The sequence below is a fragment of the Gastrolobium bilobum genome, unplaced genomic scaffold, assembly GCF_033153095.1.
Source record: "Gastrolobium bilobum isolate Gb01-03AN ecotype WA unplaced genomic scaffold, APGP_CSIRO_Gbil_v1 utg14467, whole genome shotgun sequence".
In the NCBI taxonomy this organism is placed as follows: domain Eukaryota; kingdom Viridiplantae; phylum Streptophyta; class Magnoliopsida; order Fabales; family Fabaceae; genus Gastrolobium; species Gastrolobium bilobum.
Genome location: NW_026897136.1, coordinates 148,198 through 176,197, shown reverse-complemented (window position 1 = coordinate 176,197; position 28,000 = coordinate 148,198). Strand labels below are relative to the sequence as shown.

The following is a 28,000-nucleotide window of genomic DNA, read 5'->3' as shown; positions in this document are numbered from 1 at the left end:
ATTAATTTTATTATTTATTTCCTCATTTAATTGGAATTAAAGGTATAAAATCCATATCAATATAGTTTAATGTTTTATAATTTATATAACATCTTATCACATTAAATCAATATCAATTTCGATTATTGAATTTCTCTTTCCTGTTTTTCTCCATCACTACCTCTTCAATACCAATCAACTCAAGGATTTGAGGCATGGAAATGTAACGCGAGAAAGACAATGTCGAAGCATTAACAAAAAATATCATATATTGTCAACTAAATACCTAAAATTTACAAATTCCATTCCAATTTGGCAATTTTTCAGCTAGTTTAAATGGGGAGAGAAAAAAAAAGGGTTAAGAGCTTTCCAGCAAGCCATCTCACCCTCACTTCATCTCAATATGCCTGTTTAACTCCGAGTTGCTATAATCTCTCCCTGCTTTTCTATTAAAGGCATGTCAACATGCCAGCAGAACTTTCATCAAGCCCCACCGGAAAAAAAAAAAAAATCCCCCACTAAAACAGAATCATTGTAAATGTACAGGATTCCAAATCAGACACCCCTACCACATATGAGGAAGAAAAACAAAATTATTCTGCCAAGAAGATGCTATTTGCCACAAAAGTCAGACTTCAATCTGGTCAGGTTCTGAGAGAATTTGTCCCTATTTTTCCCATCCAAGCTGAGCGTCACATCTGCCATAAGCTTGTCAAAGCACAAAGAAAGCCGCTGCTGTTGGTCTGGTGGCTGCACAATGATTAAAGGAAAATTAAGATTTTAACACTTGAGATTAATGCTACTTCTTTGTTTTTTAAATATAATGGTGGCTTTGAAGTTCAAACCTATAATCTCGTTCCAACTACCAAAGCCCCTCACCACTTGCCCACTTCTAATGGTTTAAACTATTGCTATTTCTATTGTGAGTAGAATGTCTTAAAAATGTGGCCAGAGTACAAGATACAAGACTGGTTAAGAGGCCTAAGAGAGATCAATTTATTACATTTATGACCAAATTAACACAAGACATGTCATTAATTCTAATTGAGGGGAGCCATAATACTGCTAATTTAGGTGATATGATATGCTGGAGAACAATAAAATTCGTAGATAGCTTTGGACTTACATATGAAGCCAAAATTTGAGCCTTGACATTTGTGAACATCTGCAAGAAAAATAGCAGGTCAATGTGCAAGTATATACAGTAGAAGTTATACGATATGTGCATACAGAGGTAGGAAAAGTGAGGAAGGATGATCTTAATAATATTAGATGAATATGAAATAGATATGTTGATATTTGACACAAAATACTAACCAATAGGTCTTATTATTATAATAATTAAGTCAAGTACTGGTGTAATTATAATATCACTAGTAAAAGCCTAAGCCGAAGTCCATTAATACAATTAAGACTACTAACCGTAACCCAAAAAGAAGCAAAGAAATAAGAGATATGTCAGAAGTTTGGAGAGTAGCAATCTTTTAGCAAACCTCCAATCACCAAAACATACGTTAGAAGGAAGAGTGACGGACTTAGGATGAGTGAAAGTTAATTAGTTAGCATGATAGATTAGTTAGTCACGACAGTTAATTAGTTGGAGTGTCTCCAACAGAATTAAGAGTGTTAGTTAGTTGGGAAGGTGGAGGAGGGAGTATAAAAGGGAATGGGAAAAGAGAAGATAGGCTAGAACAGAAGTTGAGGGCCAAGGATCCCAATCCCCTCGAGTAGAGAGAGAGAGAGAGAGAGAGAGAGAGAGAGACTTTTGGGGGGGTGGGGGGGGGGGGGGGGGGGGGGGGGGGGGGGGGGGGGGGGGGGGGGGGGGGGGGGGGGGCCTCCTCCATTTTAAATTTTCTACCAATATCTATCTTCTAGGACCTTGATTCAGATCCTGAGGAAGAGGCTACCGTAACAAGATTCCATTTCTTTCTTGATAATCTTCCAATCTTGGTTCCAGTTCTTACCACTGAGACACAGTTCATTCATGGTTGTTGCAAGAATGGAGACACAATCGGATTCGGTAGAGAGAGGATTTGATAGATTGTTGAAGCTGATGGAGGATGGTAGACAACAGGCAAGATGAGAGAGGGAAGCCCGCAAATCCCGTTATCAGAGGATGGAGGAGATTCTTGAAGGGCCACCGTAACAAGATTCCTGACTACCGTAACAAGATTCCATTTCTTTCTTGATAATCTTCCAATCTTGGTTCCAGTTCTTACCACTGGTATCAGAGCTTTTGAATACAGAATTCATTCATGGTTGTTGCAAGAATGGGGACACAATTGGATTCGGTAGAGAGAGGGTTTGATAGATTGATGAAGCTGATGGAAGATGACAGACAACAGGCAAGATGAGAGAGGGAAGCCCACAAATCCCGTTATCAGAGGATGGAGGAGATTCTTGAAGGGCAATCGCATAGACCTCAATGGTGAGGGACAACAAGCTAACTCCTCCGGAGAGAGTCACATGGGGGATGGAAGTACAATAACCGAGGGATGGGAAGAAAGATGGAGAGGAAATTGAAAATTTCTCTATTTTCAAGGTACCTATGGGTGGGTGAACCGGTTGAGTGTTATTTCGTGCTCAAAGGGGTGGCGATGATGGCTTTGGAGGGAAGAGTACTGTCTTGGTTCCAATAGTGGGAGCTTTGCTCATCAAACACAACATGGACCGACTTTAGGGAGGCCGTGATCCGAATACTGGATACTTTTGGGCGTGATCCAAACATCAGTAGTGGAGAACAAAGAGAAGTCAGAGTTCTATGCAGGATGTTGAGACGAATAGTAGGGATATATGTGTCTGGCTATATTATCCTGACTCCATTATGTATTTAAGACATACAGATTTCATCAAAGTCTCTTTTTCCTCTTGACTTGAAGACCTTCGAGTTTGATTGGAAAGTTGAATTACCTTTCGGTAACAAGACTACATGTCTCCTTAGACGTGTTGATGAAAAAGAAAGAGTGTTTTGCTGTATAAAACTATTGATTGATTTTCATTGAGACCCAATAGGTCCTATTTATATTGAGTACAAAGAACAATGCTAATAAATAGCAACAGTAAACTAAGAGGCTTATTTACAATAACAAGAGACATTAATGAATAAGGGAACAGATAGTAAGGAAGTAATAAATGATAATCTAGAATATTCTACACTCCCCCTCAAGTTAGGAGATATATATTGATCATTCCCAACTTGCTGATCAAATCCTCAAAGGTCGGCTTAAGTAAACCTTTGGTGAGAATATCTGCCGTTTGTTCCTTGGTAGGTATATATGACAAGCATACACTACCGTCTTCTAATTTTTCTTTGATAAAGTGACGATCGACTTCCACATGTTTTGTTCTGTCATGATGGACAGGATTTTGAGCAATGCTGATAGCAGCTTTATTATCACAATATAATCTGATAGGTAGGGAATAAGAGATCTTCAACTCTTCCAGAAGCCTTCTTAACCAAATTCCTTCACAAATACCATGGGCTAAAGCCCGAAATTCCGCTTCTGCACTGCTTCTTGCAACAACAGTTTGTTTCTTACTTCTCCAGGTCACAAGGTTTTCCCAGACATAAGTACAATATCCTGAAGTAGATCTTCGGTCCATTGCAGAGCCAGCCCAGTCTGCATCTGTATAAACTTCAATCATTTTTTTGTTCCCCTTTTTAAAGAGAATTCCTCGACCAGAGGTGTTTTTGAGGTACTTGAGAATCCTATAAACAGCACTAAGGTGTTTTTCCTTAGGAGAATGCATGAATTGGCTAACCATGCTCACAGCAAAAGCAATATCAGGACGAGTGTGAGACAAATAGATTAATTTCCCCACTAGTCTCTGGTACTGCTCCTTATCAACATCTTCCCCGTCCTCAACTCCCATCTTGATATTAGCTTCAATTGGAGTCTCTGCTGGCTTGCACCCAAGCATACCTGTTTCTTGCAACAGGTCTAGAATGTATTTTTTCTGAGTTAAGAAAATTCCTTCCTTACTTCGAGCAACTTCCATGCCAAGGAAGTATTTGAGAGATCCAAGATCTTTTAGTTCAAACTGATCAGCTAAACATTCTTTTAAAGAGGCTATCTCCTCGGTATCATTACCAGTGACAATTATGTCATCAACATAAACAATGAGGATAGTAATTCTACCTTTGTCAGAGTGTTTAAAGAATAAAGTGTGATCAGTCTGAGCTTGGGTGAACCCTCTTCCCTTAACAGCTTGAGTAAATTTCCCAAACCATTCTCTGGGAGATTGTTTAAGTCCATAGAGAGACTTCTGCAACTTGCACACAGAACCATCCCCTTTTTCAAAACCAGGAGGTGGATCCATGTAAACTTCCTCATGTAGATCACCATTCAAGAAGGCATTCTTGACATCTAATTGTTGCAATGGCCAATCAAGGTTGGCGGCAAGAGATAGCAGAACGCGGATAGTGTTAAGCTTGGCAACAGGAGCAAATGTCTCCTGATAATCAATCCCATGAGTCTGAGTAAATCCCTTGGCAACTAATCTGGCCTTATACCTGTTGATGCTGTGTTATCTGCATTAAATTTTATTGTGAACACCCACTTGCAACCAACAGTTTTCTTTCCTTTAGGTAATGTCACAAACTCCCATGTTCCATTTTTTATAAGTGCATCCATTTCTTCTAATACGGCGTTCCTCCATTTTGGGTCATCAAGTGCTTCTTGGATATTTTTGGGTATCCTGGTACTATCTAACATAGTGTTGAAAACACGAAAACCTGGAGATAACTTCTCATATGAGATATAATGGGAAATAGGATGAGCAGTGCAAGATCTAGTACCTTTCCGAAGGGCAATGGGCATATCAATGTTGGCTGTGCTAGTGCATTCAAGTGGGTTGCTAGAGCAAGGACTCGAGTCAGGATCCTGGCAGTCTAGAGTCTCTTGATGTGTTTTGCGCCTACTGTAGAATTTTCCCCATTTACCAGGAGGATCACAAGGACCAGGAGGATCATTAGACTCAGGTATAGTTGCTCCCCCTGTTTCCTTCCCAATAACTCCCCCTGTTTCCAAAGGCCAAGGTAAGACAGCAGCTTCATTTGGTTTCCCAGGCTTATCTTCATCCATACCAGTAGACTCCCCCTGAAGAGAAGTCGGGGAAAAAAAGGATTGTGTCTCATAAAAGGTAACATCCATGGAAACAAAGACCTTACGGAGAGAAGGTGAGTAACACTTATAGCCTTTTTGATTAGGGGGATATCCTATGAAGACACATCTAATAGATTTAGGGTCAAGTTTGGACCTTTGATGTGGAGGAATATGTACAAAGACCACACAGCCAAATATTTTGGGAGGAAGAGAAGAAAGAGCACAGAAAAAAGAAAAAGATTTAGTAAGACAAGATAAAGGAGAATGAAAATTTAGTACCGGAGAAGGCATTCGATTAATGAGATAAAAAGCTGTCAAGATGGCTTCCCCCCACAGATATTTAGGGACATGCATCGTGAATAAGAGAGCTCGAGCAACTTCAATTAGATGTCTATTTTTCCTTTCAGCCACCCCATTTTGTTGAGGGGTGTTAGGACAAGAACTTTGATGAATAATTCCATGCTGGTTTAGGTAATCTCCAAGAACTGAATTAAAATATTCAGTGCCATTGTCTGTTCGCAGAATTTTGATAGGAGTCTGGAATTGAGTTTGAATCATAGCATGAAAATCTTTAAAAGTGGATGCCGCATCAGACTTGTCTTTTAAGAGATATATCCAACATACCCCAGAATGATCATCAATGAAAGTAATAAACCAACGAGCACCCGAGACATTTTTTTCACAAGCAGGTCCCCAAATATCACTATGAATCAATGTAAAGGGAGAAGATTCATGATATTTCTTAGGAGAATAAGTGACACGAGAATGTTTTGCAAGCTGACAAATATCACAAAGAAAGGAACTTGGCTTTTTATTGATAAATAAGTTAGGGAATAACTTCTGAAGATAAACAAAATTTGGGTGCCCTAACCTACGATGCCATAACAAAACATCATTACAATCATCTGATAAACATAGAGAGTGGTTTGAAAAAATCCTCCTTTCACAAAGATCCTCCTCCAAATAGTATAGCCCTTCTTCCTCTCTAGCACTGCCAATCATCATCCCCGAGTCCTGCTCCTGAAAGATACAAGCATTTGCAGAAAACTTAGCAACACAATGCAACTCAGCAGTAAATTTGCTAATAGAGATGAGGTTACAAGTAAGGGAGGGAACATGAAGGACTGAGTTCAAAATAATATGTTCAGAAAGTTTAATGGATCCCTTGCCCGCAATAGTGGAGAAATTTCCATCAGCTGTTCTTATTCGTGACGGGTGATAGTAAGGGGTATAGGAGGAAAATAAGGTTGCATTACCTGTCATGTGATCAGAGGCTCCTGAATCAAGGATCCAACGATTACTACGTTCAACATGGAATGCCATACCTTTTTGAGCAACATGACTAGTTGCCTCAGCAGGTTGAGACATCAATTTCTGAAATTGCTCATACTGGTCTTAGAGAGGAGAACACCATCGGGGTTTGAAGGGATATGAGACCCCTCCCCCTTATCTTCAGAAGATACTTGATTAACACGATTCTTGTTCTGTCCTTTTGGTTTCCAGTTTGGTGGTTTGCCATGAATTTCCCAACATTTTTCACGGGTGTGACCACCCTTATTGCAATGAGAACACCATTGGTCAGAACGTTTTGAGTCCCCAGAAGGACGAGCAATATTCTTTGTTATAAGGGCAGACCCATCAGAGGACTTAGAGTCCTTATCACCCAACATTACCTTTCGGCGAAGCTCCTCCCTTCGTACCTCATAAAAGGCAGTGGCAATGGAAGGTAATGGGTTTTGCCCCAAAATTCTTCCACGAACATCATCCAGATCAGAATTAAGGTCAGCAAGAAAATCATAGAGACGCCTTTTCTCTATATAATTTTTGAATATTGCATTAGCGTCTAAACCTTGAAGGTCTGCTTTATCATAAAGATTTTCTTGCCACAATGTTTTTAGAGCAAGGAAGTATTCAGTAACAGTCATCCCTCCTTGGCGTAAATCTTTCACCTTGGTGTTGAGTTCAAAAGCCTGAGAGGCATTGCCCAGGTCAGAGTAGTATTCTTTAACAGCTTCCCAAATTTCTTGAGCCGTATCAAGGAATAAATAAGTTTGACTGATATCCGGTTCCATAGAATTAGTCAGCCATGTCATGACCAAAGCATTTTCAGTCACCCAAGCATCATAGCCAGGTTCATGTTCTGCTAGTTGAACCTTTTTTCCATCCAGATACCCCATCTTCCCTTTGGCTTGGATAAACAACTTAACAGATTGACACCATTGCACATAGTTTCTACCGTTTAAACGGTGATTGGTGATCTGCATTGCTGGGTTGTCTCCAGAAGACAAAGAAATGGGAAGGGGTGAGGTTCCGGTCGAAACTCCAGATGAATTTTCAACATTTTCAGTGTCCATGTCTTCCTAACAACAATACCCAGAAAAAAATTCCTCCAAATATGATTTTGACCCTCAAAACAGGAAGTGGGAAGGCAGACGATCAGAACGGGGTATGACCAGCCGGAAAAAAATGATGGGAAGGCGGCGCGTGGACCACACGCGCCGGCGAAGCTGAAGGATGTTGGTGGCGCGTGGCGGCGCGTGGCTGGGTTTCCGGCGACGGGTCTTTTGTTGGCTGGCTCGGAATTTTGTTCTAGACCTAATGGTGGCCTTGGTTTTGTGGTTGGAGGTGTCTAGGTGAGGGTTCTGGCCTTGACAGAGGCAAAAAACGAAAAAAAAGGAATGGAAGGAAGACTTAAAGAAGTTAGAACAGGGAAGAGACTGGATTTTAACCAGCTCTTGATACCATGATGAAAAAGAAAGATTGTTTTGCTGTATAACACTATTGATTGATTTTCATTGAGAGACCCAATAGGTCCTATTTATATTGAGTACAAAGAACAATGCTAATAAATAGCAACAGTAAACTAAGAGGCTTATTTACAATAACAAGAGACATTAATAAATAAGGGAACAGATAGCAAGGAAGTAATAAATTACAATATCTAGGGTAATTAAGGTAGAGTAAGATATCATGTACATATTGTAGAATTAGTCAGGAACCAACGTAGGATTATATATTTGATAAAGAATCATTGTAATTAATACTAACACTAATATATATGCTGGATTCCGGTTTAAAATGCCAAGTATTAAGGGATTGGATTAATCATGAAATCATGGGGTTATTGTTTGTAAGGCAGTGGCTAAGGTAGAGTTTATTTCAGATGCACAAGCTCCCAGATCATGAGCTTTGATACCAAGTCAAAATTTGAAATACTCAATATTATACTTGATTATTCATGTACACAGTGTTACAATAATATATATAGACAAATGTGAGTAATTACTTTCAAAATAAAGAGCTATTTCTGGAAAACAAATAGGAAACGAATCTGCCATATAATCTATCCCATCGAATCTTTCTTATATAAGGGAAAGGGAAGAACAAATTCACAATAATTACCCAAATGTACTGGCGGACCAAATTCCCCATATATAGTGTACGTGCAGAATGTGTTTTGACTCGCATTAACAACATGCATTAGAGTTTATAGCTTAAGAAAACAGTATGAACACAGCATTTTAGAGTGAAATGTAATAACAATAGGACTGTCAAATGATTACCTCTTCACTGATTAGAATCAAGCTCAGAATTGCTCTGCTAAGAGTCCATTGATTGCCACGGTCCTCCAATACAACAACCTCAAATAGGGTTCTTAATATCTGAGAAATTTTTTTAAGACGATTAATGATTAAGATAAGCTTAATTATATCAGACAGAATAACAATGCAATAAGCCGCATTATATGTTTTTGCATTTATCGAAATAATATCATTGCAATAGGTTGTCTCACTTAATGTTAAGCATCAAATTCTATTTGCTTGTCAAAGATGGACTTTAATAGCTGCTCTACATTATTACATATAGAGCAATTGTCTGCATTCACAATGACAACCAAAATTCAAAATGATGAAAATGTTAACAACATGACCTAACAGCTTGCCTTAAACTAGGGCCCAAGAATGAATTTTATTTCTACATCAAGATTATGCTATATCTGTCCAATATGATGGTTATCTCATTATTCTTTTATGGATAAAAATAAATATATAGAATCACCAAATTGCTAAAGAAACATTAATAATTAAATTACTGTTGATGCAGGATGCAGGATGCAAGATCCAGATATTATTGATATTTGGATTAGCATACACTTAATTATCACATCCTACCACATACTCGTGAATTGCACATCTTTGCCATTCTATCCTCACGAGTTTGTTGCGCCTCAGAAGTTTGGCCCTATGTTTGGTTTTTTCATGCTAAATTGAATCACGAGCAATGTTAACTGCGGATTTGTTGTCTCAAAGTAATTTCATAGGAGTTTCACACTGTTAGAGATATATAAAATTATTAATGTAGCCTCACCTAACAGCTTAAGCTTTTGGGTTGAATTGATTTTTTACCTGTGTTGTAAATAATTGTATTTGTTTATTTGTTTATTTATTTAATTCCATTCTAGAATCTTCTTTGGACTTGGCCCATTAGGTTATTTAGTCTCTTTAAACAGAGAGCAATTGTACAGATGTAATACACAATTTTATCAATGTAGAAAATCAGAATTCAAACATGTCTCTGTTTTTATTTCCTATTAATTAGGATTGATTATGATTGATTAGGATTGATTGTGATTGATTAGAATTGATTGTGATTAGGATTGATTAGTCATCGCTTAGTCATTCCTAGCGATTCTTTCTTGTATAAATACTCACTCATGTAAATTATTCTATATCTATATACAGAAACTTCTTTTCAATATGGTATCAGAGCCTCGCCGTCTCCCACTTTCTCTTGTGGAATTTCTTAGCACAGGTAGGCTGGGCCTGTTGCATCATCCACTCTTCAAGCCTAATGGGCTCTCGTGTGAGGGGGCGTGTTGAGATATATAGTCCCACATTGGTTGTATGTGCAACTAATGTGAAGTTTATAAGGCCTTGGACACTCCCACCCTTTGAGCTAGCTTTTGGGGTGGTGACCTCAAGGTTCTTTACAATCAATAAGATTGATTCTCTTTTTTCAACTTGGTATTAGAGCTCTCGATCCTGAGAACTCTGCTTTCGCAACTGCCGCCTTTAGAGCGGAATCCTATTTGTTTGCCTCTCGCCGCCATTAGCCGCTACCGAAAATTTTTCAGGGACCTTTTTGGGCCAAGAAGACTACTGTTTGATTCCTCTATTTTCCAGATCTATCAATTCACAGACGTTTTTTAAAAAAAAATACTGTTTACGCATCACTGTTCATCGTCACTATTACGCGTACTATTCATCGACACTGTTCACGCAATTCACTATTCATCGGGTACTGTTCACGCAAAAAAAAAAAACTATTCCAGGACAGAACTGCTCGATTTTTGTTTCCTCTTTCCAGATCTGTGTTTTTTTATTCTTCGGTTAGACATCATTTGGATTTGCATTTGCGTGATTTTCACCTCAACATTATGGCGGATTCAAATGGCGCATCTTCGAAATTTATTTCTATTCACCGGGTTGATTTGGAGCGGATTCAGACTATGCTTGATTCTTTGAGTAAGTCATCTAGTACTAGTACTTTGGCTATGACTGGTATGAGCTCCACTACTCATTCTTTTCTTACTTCTTGTACTGATTTTAAACATTCTTGGATTATCGATTCTAGTGCTACTGATAATATGGCTTGTTGTGCTGACTCCTTTCTTTCTTATAACCCTACTATTGGCACCCATACAATAGCCGTAGCTGATGGTTCACATACATCAGTTGCGGGCTCCGATAACATATTTACAGCCTTCCTTACATCTCCAAAATGTTCTTTATGTTCACAAACTCTCCACTAATCTTCTTTCTATCCATAAAATTACCAAAGATTTGAATTGCACTGTAACTTTCTTCCCTACTCACTGTGTTTTTCAGGATCTCGCCACGAGGAAGACGATTGGAGGTGCTAAGGAGCAAGGTGGGTTGTACTATCTGGTGCCAGAATCTTCTACAAAGTATGCTAAGGATCACACCTTATTGACTCAGTCTAATGCTACTACTGATTCTTTGATTTGGCTCCATCATAAACGCTTGCGGCATCCTCTATTTCGTTTGCTTAAGTCTTTATTTCCATCATTATTTTTGTCTAAGTCCATTAAGTGTTTTCATTGTGATGTTTGTGAGTTTGCTAAACATCATCGCGTCTCTTTTCCTTCTAGTACCATTAAAAGTGTTGAGCCTTTTGATCTTTATCATTCTGATGTTTGGGGTCCTTCTAAAGTTTCTCACGCTTCTGGTAATAAATGGTTTGTTTCTTTTATTGATGATTGCACTCGTGTAACCTGGGTTTATTTAATGCATGAAAAACCTGAGGTACCACGATTATTCTTTCGATTTTATAAAATGATTGAGACCCAATTTGGTAAAAGAATTAAAAGACTAAGGTCCGACAATGGTACCGAATATGTCAATCAGCGTCTTTCCAAATTCATCCAAGATCAGGGCATGATTCATGAACTTACTTGTGTGGACACCCTTCAACAAAATGGAGTTGCTTAGAGGAAGAATCGTCATCTTCTTGAAGTTGCTCATGCTTTACTTTTTCAGAATCATGTACCCAAGTGCTACTGGGGAGATGCCATTCTTTCTGCAGCTTTCTTAATCAACCGCTTGTCTTCTCAGGTCCTTGAAAATGTAAGTCCTATTCACTCAATGACTTCATTCTTTCCCTCTGGCCCTCTATGCAGAGTCTTCAGCCACGAGTGTTTGGGTGTGTTGTCTTTGTCCACATTCATAAACATCTTCGTAGTAAGTTGGATCCTAGGGCTCTCAAAAGTATCTTCCTTGGTTATGCCCCTGACAAGAAAGGCTGCAAGTGTTATCATCCTGCTAGTCGGAAATTCTGTCAAAATGGATGTCACATTTCATAAATCTGAGTCTTTTTTTCCAAGTCCTCATCTTCAGGGGGAGAGCAGTTCTTCAGTAGATTCATCACCTTCTATCTTTGAGTCTGGACCTTCCATACCTTCTCCTACACCTCTTCCTCCTACACTTCTTCCTCCGGTTTCTGATTCTTCTGTGTCTGACCCATCTGATACACCGGATATACGGAGGATTGTGACACCTGGTATATCACAGTAGAAAGCAGCCCACACTGCTTCACCAGCAACCTCCATCGTCTGAACCACTGGTAAGTCCTGAATCTCTTGTTTCTGATCTTAATATTTCTCCTATTTCTGAACCTTATATTGTTGCCCCTAATGATTTTCCTATTGCTTCTGATAGCTTACCCAGTACCTCTGATGACTTACCTATTGCCCTAAGAAAAGGGAAAAGATCTTGCACCCAACACCCTATCTCTCATTTTGTCTCTTCTACTAACCTTTCTATGTAGCACAAAAGCTTTATTTCAGCACTCGATTCTATCTCAATCCCAAAATCAGTACATGAAGCATTAAAAGATGAGAATTGGGCTCGAGCCATGCAAGATGAGATGAATACCTTGGAGAAAAATAAAACATGGGAGGTTGTTAATAGACCTGATGGAAAGAAAATAGTAGGGTGCAGATGGGTTTATGCCTTGAAATATAATTCTGATGGTACTTTTGGGAGATATAAGGCTCAGTTAGTTGCCAAAGGTTACACTCAAACCTATGGCATTGATTATGAAGAAACTTTTGCCCCAGTTGCAAAGATGAATATTGTTAGAGCTTTGTTGTCCCTTGCTGCCCATTACAACTGGGATATGAATCAATTTAATGTGAAGAATGCTTTCTTTAATGGTGAGTTAGAAGAAGTCTACATGAAAATCCCACCTGGCTTTGGCTCTATGGGTGGAGGAAATAAAATTTGCAGGTTAAAAAAGGCCTTGTATGCATTGAAACAGTCTCCTCGTGCCTAATTTGGGAGATTTACTAAGATTATGCTGGCCCTAGGATATAAACAGAGTCAAAAAGATCACACACTATTCTTCAAGCACTCCCAAGATGGGAAGCTAACTGTGCTCCTTGTATATGTTGATGATATTATTATAACAGGTGATAATACTGCGGAGAAATATTTTCTACAAGCACGATTAGCCTCTGAGTTTGAAATTAAAGATCTTGGGAGACTGAAATATTTTCTAAGGATAGAGGTAGCTCATTCAAAGAAAGGAATTTTTATCAGCCAGAGGAAATATGTCATTGATCTTCTTAATGAAGCAGGAAAACTTGGTGTAAACCCTTTAGTACTCCTATTGTGAAGAATCATAAGATGAATTATGAAGAGGATAGTCCTGTAGTTGATAAAGGACAATATCAGCGGTTAGTTGGGAGACTGATATAGTTGGCTCATACTAGACCAGATATTGCTTATGCTGTTAGTATTGTAAGTCAGTTCATGCATAATCCAAAAGAAAAACACATGCAGGCAGTGGAAAGAATTCTTCAATATCTTAAAGCCACTTTTGGTAAAGGACTGTTATTCCGGCGTAATGGAAATCTCTCTTTAGAAGTTTATGCCGATGCTGATTATGCTGGATCCGTAACTGATCGTCAATCTACCACTGGTTATTTGTATGTTTCTTTGTGGTAACCTAGTGACATGGAGGAGTAAGAAGCAGGACGTGGTTGCCAGATCGAGTATTGAGGCTGAATTTCGAGCTATGGCTCAAGCGTGAGTTATTGTGGTTGAAAATTATACTTAGTAATCTTAAAATAAGATGTGAAGGACCTATGAAGCTATTTTGTGATAATAAGTCCACCATTTGTATAGATCACAACATGATCAGACTAAGCACATTGAGGTCGACCGCCATTTTATCAACAAGAAGCTTGATAACGGGTTGATCACCACTCCATACATCCTTTCTGGACGTCAATTAGCTGATATTCTGACAAACCCTTAGAAAGGTTTCAAGAACTTACTAGCAAGCTGGGAATGATAAATATTTATTTTTCAGCTTGAGGGGAAGTGTTGTAAATAATTGTATTTGTTTATTTGTTTATTTCCATTCTAGAATCTTCTTTGGGCTTAGCCCATTAGGTTATTTAGTCTCTTTAAATAGAGAGCAATTATACAGATGTAATACACAATTTTATCAATAAGATTATCTCTTTTTTCAACATGGTATCAGAGCCGGTATCAGGGCGGTTGGAGTTGCTAAGGAGCAGGGTGAGTTATACTATCTCATTTCAGAGTGTGCTACAAGGGATACCGGAAATCAATTATTGATGAGTCATCACCCGTCTACTTCATTCTCACATATTCGGCTTCATCACAAATGTCTGGGGCACCCGTCATTTGGCTTATTGAAGTCAATGTTTCCTTCTTTGTTTTAGGATCATTCAATTGACTCCTTCCATTGTGATGTTTGTGAGCTTGCAAAACACCACCGTGTGCCCTTTTCTTCAAGTTCAATAAAAAGTATTGAGCCCTTTATTCTTATCCATTCGCATGTTTGGGGCCCTTCTAAAGTACATAATATTTCAGGTGCTAGGTGGTTTGTTTCTTTTATTGATGATTGCACTCGGGTGACATGAATATTCTTGATGAAAGACAAGTCAGAAGTACCAGAATCGTTTATTCAATTTTATCAAATGATCAAGACACAGTTTGATAAAAGTATTACGCGATTAAGATTTGACAGTTGTATGAAGTATGTCAACCAGCGTCTGTCACAATTCGATTCAGATAAGGGTATGATTCATGAGCTCACATGCATGGATACCCCTCAACAGAATAGGTTTGTTGAAAGAAAAAATCAACAATTGCTTGAAGTCACCAGAGCATTATTGTTTCAGACATTTGTACCCAACTCTTACTGGGGAGAAGCTTTATTAACTGTAGCCTATTTGATCAACCGCCTGCTTTCCAGAGTCCTTGGCCATGTAAGTCCTGTTGATCTCATAACCTCTTTTTTCCCTTCTGTTATAATTATGCAAAGTCTCCAGTCTCGTATCTTTGGATGTGTTGCCTTCGTCCATATCCATAAAAAATATCGGAGTAAATTAGAGCCTAGAGCCCTTAAGTGTGTCTTCCTTGGTTATGCTCCCAACAAGAAAGGATACAAATGTTACCACCCTCCAAGTAGTAAATTCAGTCTCTATGGATGTTAACTTCCATGAATCTGAGTCTTCCTTTCTACACCCTCAGCTTCAAGGGGAGAATAGTATAAAAACTTCATCCATTTTCTTCGAGTCTAAGTCTCCCTTTCTGTTACCTACATCTTCTACTCCAGTGGTTACACTACATGACAATGAGAAGGAAGACTTAATTGCTGAGGCTCAAAATTCATCTGATTCCTCATGTGGCATGCCTCCTATTGATAGACAGAAAGTACGCAAAGCTGGGACACCCAAACTATTGTACCAAAGGACGAAACAACTCACACTGTCCCACCAGCAACTGTAATCGCCTGAACCGCTGGTAAGCACTGAACACACTACTTTTATTTCTGAACCGCTGGAGAAACTTTTTACTGGGGACCAGTTCTTCTCTTCCGCTGTAAACTATGGATTCTGAAAATTCATCCGGTGTTTCTTCCGGAGCCTCTCCCCTTCCCAATTCTTCGTCTTCTGAAGACAACCCAGTGATGCAGATTACCAGTTACCGTTTAAACGGTAAGAATTATGTGCAATGGTGTTAATTGTTGGGCTTCCTCCTTCAATGCTAAGCCCAAGCCCATTGAGGGGTTTCCTAAAAACCATAACCCTAGATCTCACCTCCTCTATATATTCATTAGTTGTGGGTGGAGGCTAGGTTAAGAGATTTGAGAGAACAAATTTGAGAGAAAAATTATTTGATTGTTTGAGTAAAGCTTTATGCTTTACATTTGAGAGATCTCTAGAGAGAGTTTGAGTGAAACGTCTCTAGGGAGGTTTGATTATCACCATTGTTGGAGAGGTTGAGTTAACCACAACAATGGTGTATTTGATTCTTTGTAACCATTATTTCATAGTGGATTTTTGATCTGGACTAGGTCCCGTGGGTTTTTACTTCTTCATTGAAGAAGGTTTTCCCACGTTGAATCTGGTTGTGTTCTTCTTCTCTCTCTCTCTTTCCTGTTTTTCGTTTTAATTTTTCCGCTGCGCTGCCCGACCTTGTGAAGTTCAGGCCGAGGTATTGCCGAGATCCGAGATCAGGATCTTGTTGATTGACTTCCTCACAAAGGCTGCTTAGCCGAGCTTGAGGGAACCGAATTCCCAACATTAATTTGTCAAGTTGTTGATCCAAGCAAAGGGAAAGATGAGGTATCTTGTCCGAAAAAAGGAAAAAACCAAAGAAGGTAGTGGACCTAGTTACGGTAATTGGGTGACTTAAAATGCCTTGGTCACGATTTTCTTGCTGGCCTTAATCATGATCTTGATGATGTTCATGGAAGAATATTGGGGCAAAACTCGTTACCTTCCCTTGTTGTTGCCTTTTCCAAGGTGCGACGGAAGGAGCTTCGCCGAAAGGTGATGTTAGGTGACAAGGACTCTATGTTCTTTAGCAAAAAAACTGCTCGTCCCACTGGTGATTCAAAACGTACTAACCGTTGGGAAATCTATGGAAAACCACCAAACTGGAAACAAAAGGGGCAGAACAAGAGTCGTGCTTATCAATTCTCTTCTGATGATAAGGTTGAGGAGTCTTGTGTCTCTCCAAATTCTGATGGTGTTTTCATCTCTAAGGCTTAGTATGGGTAATTTCAGAAGGTGATGTCTCAATCTACTGAGGCAACTAGTCATGTTGCTCAACAAGGTATGGCATTCCATGTTGATCATAATAGTTGGTGGATTCTTGATTTAGGGGCTTCTAATCATATGACACGTAATGCAACTTTATATTGTTCTTATACCCCTTACTATCACCTGTCACGAATAAGAACAACTGATGACAGTTTATCGACTATTACGAAAAAAGGATCCATTAACTTTCTAAATACATTACTTTGAACTCAGTGCTTCATTTTCCTCTTTTACTTGTAACCTCATCTCTATCAGCAAACTTACCTCTGAGTTACATTGTGTTGCTATGTTCTTTGTCAATGCTTGTTTTTTAGGAACAGGACTCAGGGATGATGATTGGCAGTGCTAGAGAGAAAGAAGGGCTCTACTATTTTGAAGAGGATCCTTATGAAAAGAAAATTTTTGCAAACCATTCTTTATGTTTGTCTGATGATTGTAATGATGTTTTGTTATGGCATCGTTGGTTAGGACACCCAAATTTGTTTTATCTTCAGAAGTTGTTCCCAAACTTTTTTATCAATAAAAAACCAAGTTCCTTTTTTTGTGATATTTGTCAGTTTGCAAAACATTCTCATGTTTCTTTTCCCCCTAGAGTTTATCATGGTTCTCCATTTACCTTGATTCGTAGTGATATAGAAGGAGGAATCCTCTTTTCGACTCTGACTCTCCCACTCCAGTCGTTGCTTTTCTTTCAGTTACTTTGAAAGTAGCCGCTTCGACTCTAGCCACTTGAATTTTCGATATTCCTTTTTATTTCTCATCAAACAAATGACATCTTCTTCTGAAAATCTTAGCTATTCTTAGCATGATATTGGGGAATCTCATTGCTATTACCCAAACAAGAATGAAATGTATGCTTGCATATTCGTCCGACGGGGACCAGCTCGCGAAAAAATAATCCCTAGTGCTTGATGGTTTATTACTTTCATTGATTTTCATTCTAGGGTATGTTGGGTATATCTTCTAAATGATAAGTTTGACGCTGCATCCACTTTTAAAACTTTCATGCTATAGTTCAAACTCAGTTACAAACCTCTATCCAAATTCTGCGGTCTGACAATGGTACTGAATATTTTAATTCTGTTCTTGGAGATTACCTAACCCAGCATGGTATTCTTCATCAAAGTTCTTGTTGTAACACTCCTTAACAAAACGGGGCGACTGAAAGAAAAAATAGACATCTAATTGAAGTTGCTCGAGCACTTTTGTTTACCATGCATGTCCCTAGATTTCTGTAAGGGGAGGTTGTCTTGACTGTATCATATCTCATCAATCAAATGCCTTCTCGTGTCCTAAATTTTCATTGTCCTTTATCTTGTCTTACCGAAACCTTTCCTTCTTTCTAGCTCTCTCTTCCCTTCTTTCCAAGTTGTTTGGCTGTGTGGTTTTTGTTCATGTTCCTCCCCATCAAAGGTTCAAACTTGATCTTGAGTCTATTAGATGTGTCTTCATAGGTTATCCTCCTAACAAAAAAGGTTACAAGTGTTACTCACCTTCTCTTCGTAAGATCGTCGTTTCTATGATGTCACCTTTTATGAGACACAATCCCTCTTCCCTTCGACTTCTCTTCAAGAGGAGCCTATTGGAGTAAATGAAGATAAATCTTGGAAACCAAATGATTCTGGTGTCTTACCTTTGACTTTGGAGAATGGGGGGGTTATTGTGCAGGAAATAGGAGCAGGTATTGTGCTAGAGACCGGAGATCCTTGCGGTACATGGGAAAAGTTTTACAGTAGGCGTAAATTACCTGAGGAACCTCTAGATTGCCAGGATTCTAACTAGAGTTCTAGTTCCAACAACCCAATACTTGAATGTGCTGATACAACTGACCTAAATGTACTGCTCATCCTATTTCTCATCATATCTCATGAAAAGTTATCCCCAGGTTTTCGTGCTCTCAACACTATGTTAGATAGTACAAAAGTACAAAAAAAATCCAAGAAGCACTTGATAACCCAAAATGGAGGAATGCAGTCTTTGAAGAAATGGAACACTTAAAAAAATGTAATTTGGGAGTCCGTAGCATTATCCAGAGGAAAGAAAACTGTAGGTTGTTAGTAGGTGTTCAGAATAAAATTTAATGCAGATAACAACATCAACAAGTATAAGGTCAGATTGGTTGCTAAGGGATTCACTCAGGCTCATGGGATAGATTATCAGGAGACGTTTGCTCCTGTTGCGAAGCTTAACACTATATGAGTCCAACTATCACTTGTTGCCAACCTTGATTGGCCCTTGCAACAATTAGATGTAAAGAATGGCGTCTTGAATGGTGATTTACATGCAGAAGTTTACATGGATCCACCACTTGGTTTTGAAAAAGGAGACGGTTCAATATACAGGTTGAAGAAATTTCTCTATGGGCTTAAACAATACCCTATAGAGTGGTTTGAAAAATTTACTAAAGTTGTTAAGGGAAGAGGATTCTTCCAAGCTTCGACGGAACACATTTTATTTTTTAAACACTGACAGTGGTAAAATTGCTATTCTCATTGTTTATGTTGATGACATAATTGTCACAGGTAATGATTATGAGAAGATAAGCTCTTTGAAGAAGTGTTTAGCTGACCAGTTCGAACTAAAGGATCTTCGATCTCTCAAATATTTTCTTGGCATGGTAGTTGCTCGTAGTAAAGTAGGAATTTCTTTAACTCAGAAGAAATATATTGTAGACCTGTTACAAGAAACAGGAATGCTTGGGTGCAAGCCAGCAGAGACTCCAATTAAACCCAATTGGGAAATGAAGACGGGAAAGAAGTTGTCAGGGAGCAGTACCAAAGGTTGGTGGGGAAATTGATCTACTTATCTCACACTCGGCCTGATATTGCATTTGCAACTAGCATGGTTAGCCAATTCATGCATTCTCCTAAGGAAAAACACCTTAGTGTAGTTTATAGAATCCTTAAGTACTTCAAAAACACCCCTGGTCGAGGAATGCTCTTTAAAAGAGGACACAAGAGGATGATTGAAATCTATACAGATGCAGATTAGGCTGACTTTGCAATGGACAGAAGATCCACTTCGGGATATTGTACCTATGTCTGGGGAAATCTTGTGACCTAGAGAAGTAAGAAACAAACAGTTGTAGCCAGAATCAGTGCAGAAGCATAATTTCGAGCTCTAGCCCATGGAATTTGTGAAAGAATTTGGTTAAGAAGACTTCTTGAGGAATTGAAGATTCTTTATTCCCTACTTCTCAGGTTGTATAGTGATAATAAGGCTGCTGTTAGTATTGCTCAAAATCCTATTCACCATAACAGAACAAAACATGTGGAGGTTGATCGTCACTTTATCAAAGAAAAATTGGAGGATGGTAGTATATGTTTGTCCTATATACCTACCAAATAGCAAAAGACGAACATTCTCACCAAAGGATTACACAAGCCCACCTCTGAGGATTCAATTAGCAAGTTGGAATGATCAATATATATCTCCAACTTGAGGGGGAGTGTAGAATATTCTAGAGTATTATAATTAGTTTTATTTCTATTAGCTACTAGTTGTTACTTGTTAGACCCTTTGATTATTGTGTTCTCTTTATTACTGCAACTCTCGAGCTACCATTGTAATCTGTATATAAGGAACCCTTTGGGTCCCTAAATATATATGAAAAATTATTCAGAATCATATTTCATCAGTTTTACATTCTTCACAAAGTGTAAACTATACGGAAACAATGTATCTTAGTAGCAAGCCAGTCACAAACTTACTCTAGAGAAGAGCCCAGGGCAATCAGAAATGAGTCCAGCTAAATTACGAGCAGCAGGTGAGCTAGCTGACTCTCGAACAGTAACGTTGATGAAATAAAATGTAGCCAAGTTGTCAATAGCAGTGGCGCACTACATAACGGAAGCAAATTTAGAGTACAAATGTACACCAAAAACAGCATACAATAAATTGAGCGTAGTTTCCCAAATCATGAGCAAATAAAAATTGATATGCAGTACATAAATCGAAACTTGCATTTAATATTGTAATAACGTTGGAATTATCACAACTAAAACATGCTCCAAGCTTCTACAAACCTGTGATGATATTTTCTCACTTAAATCTTTAAGGCCCGATTCAAGAGATCCAACAATAAGCATAAATGCATTTTTATCCAAACTCAGAACAAATGATAAATGACCATTGAAGAGAGTCTCCAAGAATGCAAAGTAAGCTGCTGCAACCTGGAAAATAGAGCAGGAAAAAAAAAAAAAACTTGCAACTTAGATATCTTTCAAATGATCAGAAGCTACAACTGCAATACGCAATGTCAGCAGAACCTCTAACAATCATTTTGTTTTCCTTTTATACCTGAAACTCAGCAGCAATACATTTCAGTTCTTTCTTTGCGAGGCATTATTTTGTTTTAAACTATAATTCAAAAACATCAGGAGAAACCCAACCTCTGTTAACAGGACAAATGAAAATATAGTAGTCTTTTGTAATATGCGAGGGATTAGTTCCGTATTTTATACTTTATTCATTCTTTTACTTGGCTGAGTCTATATAGTAGACTGATGTACATTGGAACAGTGTGAAATAATATTAAGTATTTCCCATCTTTCAACTTCGCATCAAAGCTCTGATCTAGGAACCTCTACTTATGTAAAAACCCCAAGTCTGCCTCCTGTGCAGGATCGTTTTTTGCCTTAAGTGCATTCATTGGCAGTGCCTCTCTTCCTGGGAATGGAAGTTGCTCACTCTAAAATGAAATCTTCATGTTTTAAAGGAAGTAAACACTAGACTTATTACACAGAAAGGGTATGTAGGGACACAAAGCAATTAACACCCCAATGGAACCTGCAAATCCATCAGCTACGACTGTAGTATGAATACCAATAGTAAGATGATAAGAGATAATCAGATCACTTAAACAAGTCATATGATCGGTTGCACTAAACCCATAATCTATGAAATTTTGAAATTGGCGCAAGCAAGAAATTATGTAGAGTGTGTTCTTACAAGCCATATTGCCTATAAGATTATGAGATCATGCCTTTATCGCAACTGTCTATCTCAAACTCTCTACTTACTACAGCGTTAAATTTCAAAATTCTATACACCAAACTTTATAACATGTCTCCACATTATAGTTTCTTCAAGGTGTTTGGATGTGCCTGTTTCGCCTTTCTAAGGCTATATAATAGTTAGTTTAGATCCAATAAGTGCATCTTTCATGGCTATTCTCCACGTCACAAAGGATATGAGCGCCTCAATTCTGAAGGTCGACTATTTATCTCTAAAGATGTACATTTTACTTGGACAAAATTTCCTTATTCTTCTTGGCTTAAGATGGACTGCACTAACCCCAAGTCACAGTTTTCTTCCTCACCAATTTCTAACTTGATTCCTTTTACAAAATTTCACTTACATGGGCCACAATCACCTACTTCTGCCAATGGTAGGACTAATGTTGTTACTTCAAGTTCAAGTTCACCCCCTTTGCCAACTCCAGCCCACGCTCTAAACCAATACCTTCTAATCAGTCTACCTCTCCATCCCAATCTTCTCTACTCAGTTATAGGTACATTCACCACACCAGTCCTCTCTTCACCCTCCTCGGGTAATTCGGCTTCCCAACTCCCTTATCACATACTCTTTCTACTCCTCCCTCTTCTTCTACTTCTACAAGCTCTAAGGGATCTTCACCCTCCTCAGGTAATTCGGCTTCCCAACTCCCTTTTCACATACTCTCTCTATTCCTCCCTCTTCTACTTATACAAGATCTAAGCGAGAATACATATCATCTGGTTCCTTGGATTCCTTTTCTCCTACTCCTTCTATACCACAAGGTCTAAAACACGTTTCAAACATGAAGCTTTGCTTACATCCCTTGAACCTAGTGTTGTAAAACAAACTTAGGCTAGTCATAATTGGCTTGCTTCTATGCAAGCCGAATTCAATGCTCTCCAAGAAAATAAAACATGGAGTCTTGTCCCTAGAGTTAAAGAAAATCAAGATGGTTCCGTTAATTTACACAAAGCTAGGTTGGTTGCAAAATGATTTCACAAACAAAAAGGTTTTGACTACAAATAAACTTTTTCTCCAATGGTGAAACCTATTACCATCAGAACTGTAAAGAATCAATTCAACCCAAAAGCTTAAGGTATTGGGTAAGGCTACATTAAAGGTTTTTATATATCTCAGGTCCAGCCTACCTGTGCTAAAAAATTTCACAAAGAAAATGGGGGGCTATGAGGATCAAACTCGTGACACCGAGGCTCTGATATCATGTAAAGAACAATTTCAACCCAAAAGCTTGAGGCTACATTAATGGTTTTTTTATATCTCTAACAAGAACCATTCTTACTATTGCTATTTCTTATGGCTGGGTTTTAGGCAGTTAGATGTTAATAATGCATTCCCTTGATAAAATGGTATACATGAAACAACCCCAAGATTTGAGTGTTTCGACAAATCTCTTGTATGCTAGCAACACAAAGCTTTATATGGTCTAAGCTCAAAGTATCTCTTATTCAGTTGGGCTTTGCTGCTAGCAGATGTGATCCTTCATTATTTGTTTACTGAAGCACAAGCAATGACTCTGCCTTTGTTTAGAAACTAATTCAGCAACCAAACTGCAACTTTTCTCTAAAAGATCTTAGTCTTCTCAACTACTTTCTTAGCATTGAAGGTAAAAGAACTGGATCGAATGCTATCACGCTCTCTCAGTCTAAATGCATTCATGATTTGTTGACCAAAGCAAATATGGATGAAGCCAAAACGATATAGTTGAAAGAAGAGTCTTATAGATAAAATTATGTCTTACATCTGTACAATTGCTCTCTATTTAAAGAGACTAAATAACCTAATGGGCTAAGCCCAAAGAAGATTCTAGAATGAAAATAAATAAACAAATATTATTATTTACAAGAATCCCCCTCAAGCTGAGGAATAGATATTTATCATTCTCAGCTTGCTAGTAAGCTCTTGAAACCTTTCTGAGGGAAGTCCTTTTGTTAGAATATCAGCTAACTGGCGTCCAGAAGGGATGTATGGAGTGGTAATCAAACCGCTATCAAGCTTTCCTTTGATAAATGACGGTCCACCTCAATGTGCTTAGTCCGATCATGTTGAACTGGATTATAAGCTATACAAATGGCAGACTTATTATCACAAAACAACTTCATAGGTCCATCACATCTTATTTTAAGATCACCAAGTATAATTCTCAACCACAATAATTCACAAACGCCTTGAGCCATAGCTCGAAATTCAGCCTTAACACTTGATCTAGCAACCACGTCCTGCTTCTTACTCCTCCGAGTCACTAGGTTACCACAAAGAAACATACAATAACCAGTGGTAGATCGACGATCAATTACGGATCCAGCATAATCAGCATCGGTATAAACTTCTAAAGAGAGATTGTCATTACGCCGGAACAACAGTCTTTTACCAGGAGTGCTTTTTAGATATTGAAGAATTCTCTCCACTGCCTGCATGTGTTTTTCTTTTGGATTATGCATGAACTGACTTACAATACTGACAGCATAAGCAATATCTGGTCTAGTATGAGCCAAATATATCAGTCTCCCAACTAACCGCTGATATTGTCCTTTATCAACTGGAGGACTCTCATCTTCATAACCCATCTTGTGATTCTGCTCAATAGGAGTAACAGAGGGTTTACACCCAAGTTTTCCCGCTTCTTTTAGAAGATCAAGGACATATTTCCTCTGGCTGATAAAAAATCATTCCTTTGAATGAGTTACCTCTATCCCTAGGAAATATTTCAATCTCCCAAGATCTTTAATTTCAAACTCAGAGGCTAGCCGTGCTTGTAGAAAATGCTTCTCAGCAATATCATCACCTGTTATAATAATATCATCAACATATACAAGGAGTACAATTATCTTCCCATTTTGGGAGTGCTTGAAGAATAGTGTGTGATCTCCTTGACTCTGTTTATATCCTAAGGCCAGCATAACCTTAGTAAATCTCCTTGACTTACAATAGTGTGTGAGATATAAGGCTCTATTTATATCCATACAAGGCCTTTTTTAACCTGCAAACTTTATTTCCTCCATCCATAGAGCCAAAGCCAGGTGGGATTTCCATGTAGACTACTTCTTCTAACTCACCATTAAGGAAAACATTCTTCACATCAAATTGATTCATATCCCAGTAGTAATAGGCAGCAAGGGACAACAAAGCTCTCACAGCATTCATTTTTGCAACTGGGGAAAAAGTTTCTTCATAATCAATGCCATAGATCCGAGTGTAACCCTTGGCAACTAACCGAGCCTTATATCTCTCAAGAGTACCATCAGAATTATATTTCAAGGCATAAACCCATCTGCACCCTACTGCTTTCTTTCTATCAGGTCTATCAACAACCTCCCATGTTTTATTTTTCTCCAAGGCATTCATCTCATCTTGCATGGCTCGAGCCCAATTCTCATCTTTTAATGCTTCATGTACTGATTTTGGGATTGAGATAGAATCTAATGCTGAAATAAAGCTTTTGTGCTGCACAGAAAGGTTAGTAGAAGAGACAAAATGAGAGATAAGGTGTTGGGTACAAGATCTTTTTCCTTTTCTTAGGGCAATAGGTAAGTCATCAGAGGTACTGGGTAAGCTATCAGAAGCAACAGGCAAATCATTAGATGCAACAATATTAGGTTCAAAAACAGGAGAAGTAATAATATTAGAATCAGAAACAAGAGATTCAGGACTTACCAGTGGTTCAGACGATTGAGGTTGCTGGTGAAGTAGTGTGGGCTTCTTTCTCCTGTGATATACCAACTCAGGTGTCATAATCCTCTGTATTCTCGGTGTATCAGATGGGTCAGACACAAAAGAATCAGATGTAGGAGGAAGAGGTGTAGGAGAAGGCATGGAAGGTCCAGACTCAAAGATAGAAGGTGATGAATCTACTGAAGAACTGCTCTCCCCCTGAAGATGAGGACTTGGGGAAAAAGACTCAGATTCATGAAATGTAACATCCATTGAGACAAAGAATTTCCGACTAGTAGGATGATAACACTTTTAGCCTTTTTTATCAGAGGCATAACCAAGGAAGATACATTTGAGAGTCCTAGGATCCAACTTACTGCGAAGATGTTTATGAACGTGGACAAAGACAACACACTCAAACACTCGTGTTTGAAGACTCTGCATAAAGGGAACATAGGGAAAGAATGAAGTCATTGAGAGAATAGGACTTACACTGTCAAGGACCCGAGAGGGCAAACGGTTGATTAAGAAAGCTGCAGTAAGAATGGCATCTCCCCAGTAGGATTTGGGTACATGATTCTGAAAAAGTAAGGCATGAGCAACTTCAAGAAGATGACGATTCTTTCTCTCAGCAACTCCATTTTGTGGAAGGATGTCCACACAAGTAAGTTCATGAATCATGCCTTGATCTTGGATGAATTTGAAAAGATACTGATTGACATATTCGGTACCATTGTCAGACCTTAGTCTTTTAACTCTTTTTCCAAATTGGGTCTCAATCATTTTATAACATTGAAAGAATAACTGTGGTACCTCAAATTTTTCATGCATTAAATAAACCCAGGTTACACGAGTGCAATCATCAATGAAACAAACAAACCATTTATTAGCAGAAGCATGAGGAACTTTAGAAGGACCACAAACATCAGAATAAACAAGATCAAAAGGCTCAACACTTTTAATTGTACTAGAAGAAAAAGAGACACGTGGTGTTTAGCAAACTCACAAACATCACAATGAAAACACTCAACAGACTTAGACAAAAATAATGATGGAAATAAAGACTTAAGCAAACGAAATGGAGGATGCCCCAAGCGTTTATGATGGAGCCAAATCAAAGAGTCGGCAGTAGACTGAAACTGAGTCAACAAGGTGTGATCTTTAGCATACTTTGCAGAAGATTCTGGCACCAGATAGTACAGCCCAACTTGCTCTTTAGCACCCCCAATCGTCTTTCCCGTGGTGAGATCCTGAAAAACGCAGTGAGTTGGGAAGAAAGTTACAGTGCAATTCAAATCTTTGGTAATTTTATGGATAGAAAGAAGATTTGTGGAGAGTTTGAGAACATAAAGAACATTTTGGAGATGTAAGGAAGGCTATAAATATGTTACCGGAACTCGCAATTGATGTGTGTGAGCCATCAGCTACAGCTATTGTATGGGTGCCAATAGTAGGGTTATAAGAAAGAAAGAAGTCAGCACAACAAGCCATATGATCAGTAGCACCAGAATCGATAATCCAAGAATGTTTAAAATCAGTACAAGAAGAAAGAAAAGAATGAGTAGTGGAGCTCATACCAGCCATGGCCAAAGCACTAGTATTAGATGGCTTACTCAGAAAATCAAGCATAGTACGAATCTGCTCCAACTCATTTTGGCGAATAGAAATAAATTCCGAAGATGCACCATTTGAGTCTGCCATAATATTGAGGTGAAAATCACACAAACGCAAATCCAAATGATGTCTGACCGAAGAGAAAACACAGATCTGGAAAGAGGAGACAAAACCAAGCAGGAAAAGTTCATTTTTTTCGCGTGAACAGTACCCGGTGAACAGTACCGCAATGAACAGTAGCAATGACAGTGCGCGTGAACAGTACCGTGAACTGTTTTTTTTTTTTTTTTGAGTTGTTCCGATCGTCTGATGAAAAAGAAACCTCCGTAGAATGATAGATCTGAGAAAACGGAGTGAAACAGGGGTCCTCACGGTCCAAAAGGTCTCCGAATTTTATTTTTTTTTGGCGGCAGCGAGAGAAAAATAGGGTTTGGTTTTTAAAGGCGGTGATTTGCGGAAGCAGAGCCCTCAGAATCGAGAGCTTTGGTACCAAGTTGAAAAAAGAGATAGTCTTATTGATAAAATTGTGTCTTACATCTGTACAATTGCTCCCTATCTAAAGAGACTAAATAACCTAATGGGCTAAGCCCAAAGAAGATTCTAGAATGAAAATAAATAAACAAATATTATTATTTACACCAGATATCTACCCAATGCCTTCAAGACGTAAACTATCTAGATCAGGGTCCAACTATTACCCAGATCCCACACTTTACGTATTTGTACTTGGTGCATTTACAATATGCAACCTTAACCATACCAAAATCACCTATGCTGTCAACAAGGTTTGTCAATTCATGAGTTAACCCTTGGAAGAACACTAGACTATTGTAAAAAGGATCCTCCGATACTTGATGGATACCGTTTCTCATGGTCTGTTGCTCAAACCATACAATTCCAACCGTCTTCTTAGTGTCACAACTATTTGTGAAGCTGATTGGGCTACTGACCTAGATGACAAAAAATCTAC

The 28,000-nt window shown here is 38.5% G+C and overlaps 1 protein-coding gene across 4 annotated transcripts in view; it reads right to left on the bottom strand.

Annotated features, from left to right (window-relative positions):
- Positions 1 to 250: 250 nt before the first annotated feature.
- LOC133304431 (uncharacterized) overlaps positions 251 to 28,000 on the bottom strand; it is an 85,849-nt gene continuing 58,099 nt past the window's right edge. For all 4 annotated transcript variants that reach the window (XM_061504466.1, XM_061504467.1, XM_061504468.1 and 1 more), the window contains 5 exons: positions 20,775 to 20,921; positions 20,460 to 20,588; positions 8,648 to 8,746; positions 1,106 to 1,144; positions 251 to 729 (listed from right to left, as the gene is read on the bottom strand). In XM_061504466.1, coding sequence (XP_061360450.1) covers positions 592 to 729; positions 1,106 to 1,144; positions 8,648 to 8,746; positions 20,460 to 20,588; positions 20,775 to 20,921 — 552 coding nt within the window. In that variant the 3' untranslated portion in view covers positions 251 to 591. The remainder of the gene's footprint in view (positions 730 to 1,105; positions 1,145 to 8,647; positions 8,747 to 20,459; positions 20,589 to 20,774; positions 20,922 to 28,000) is intronic.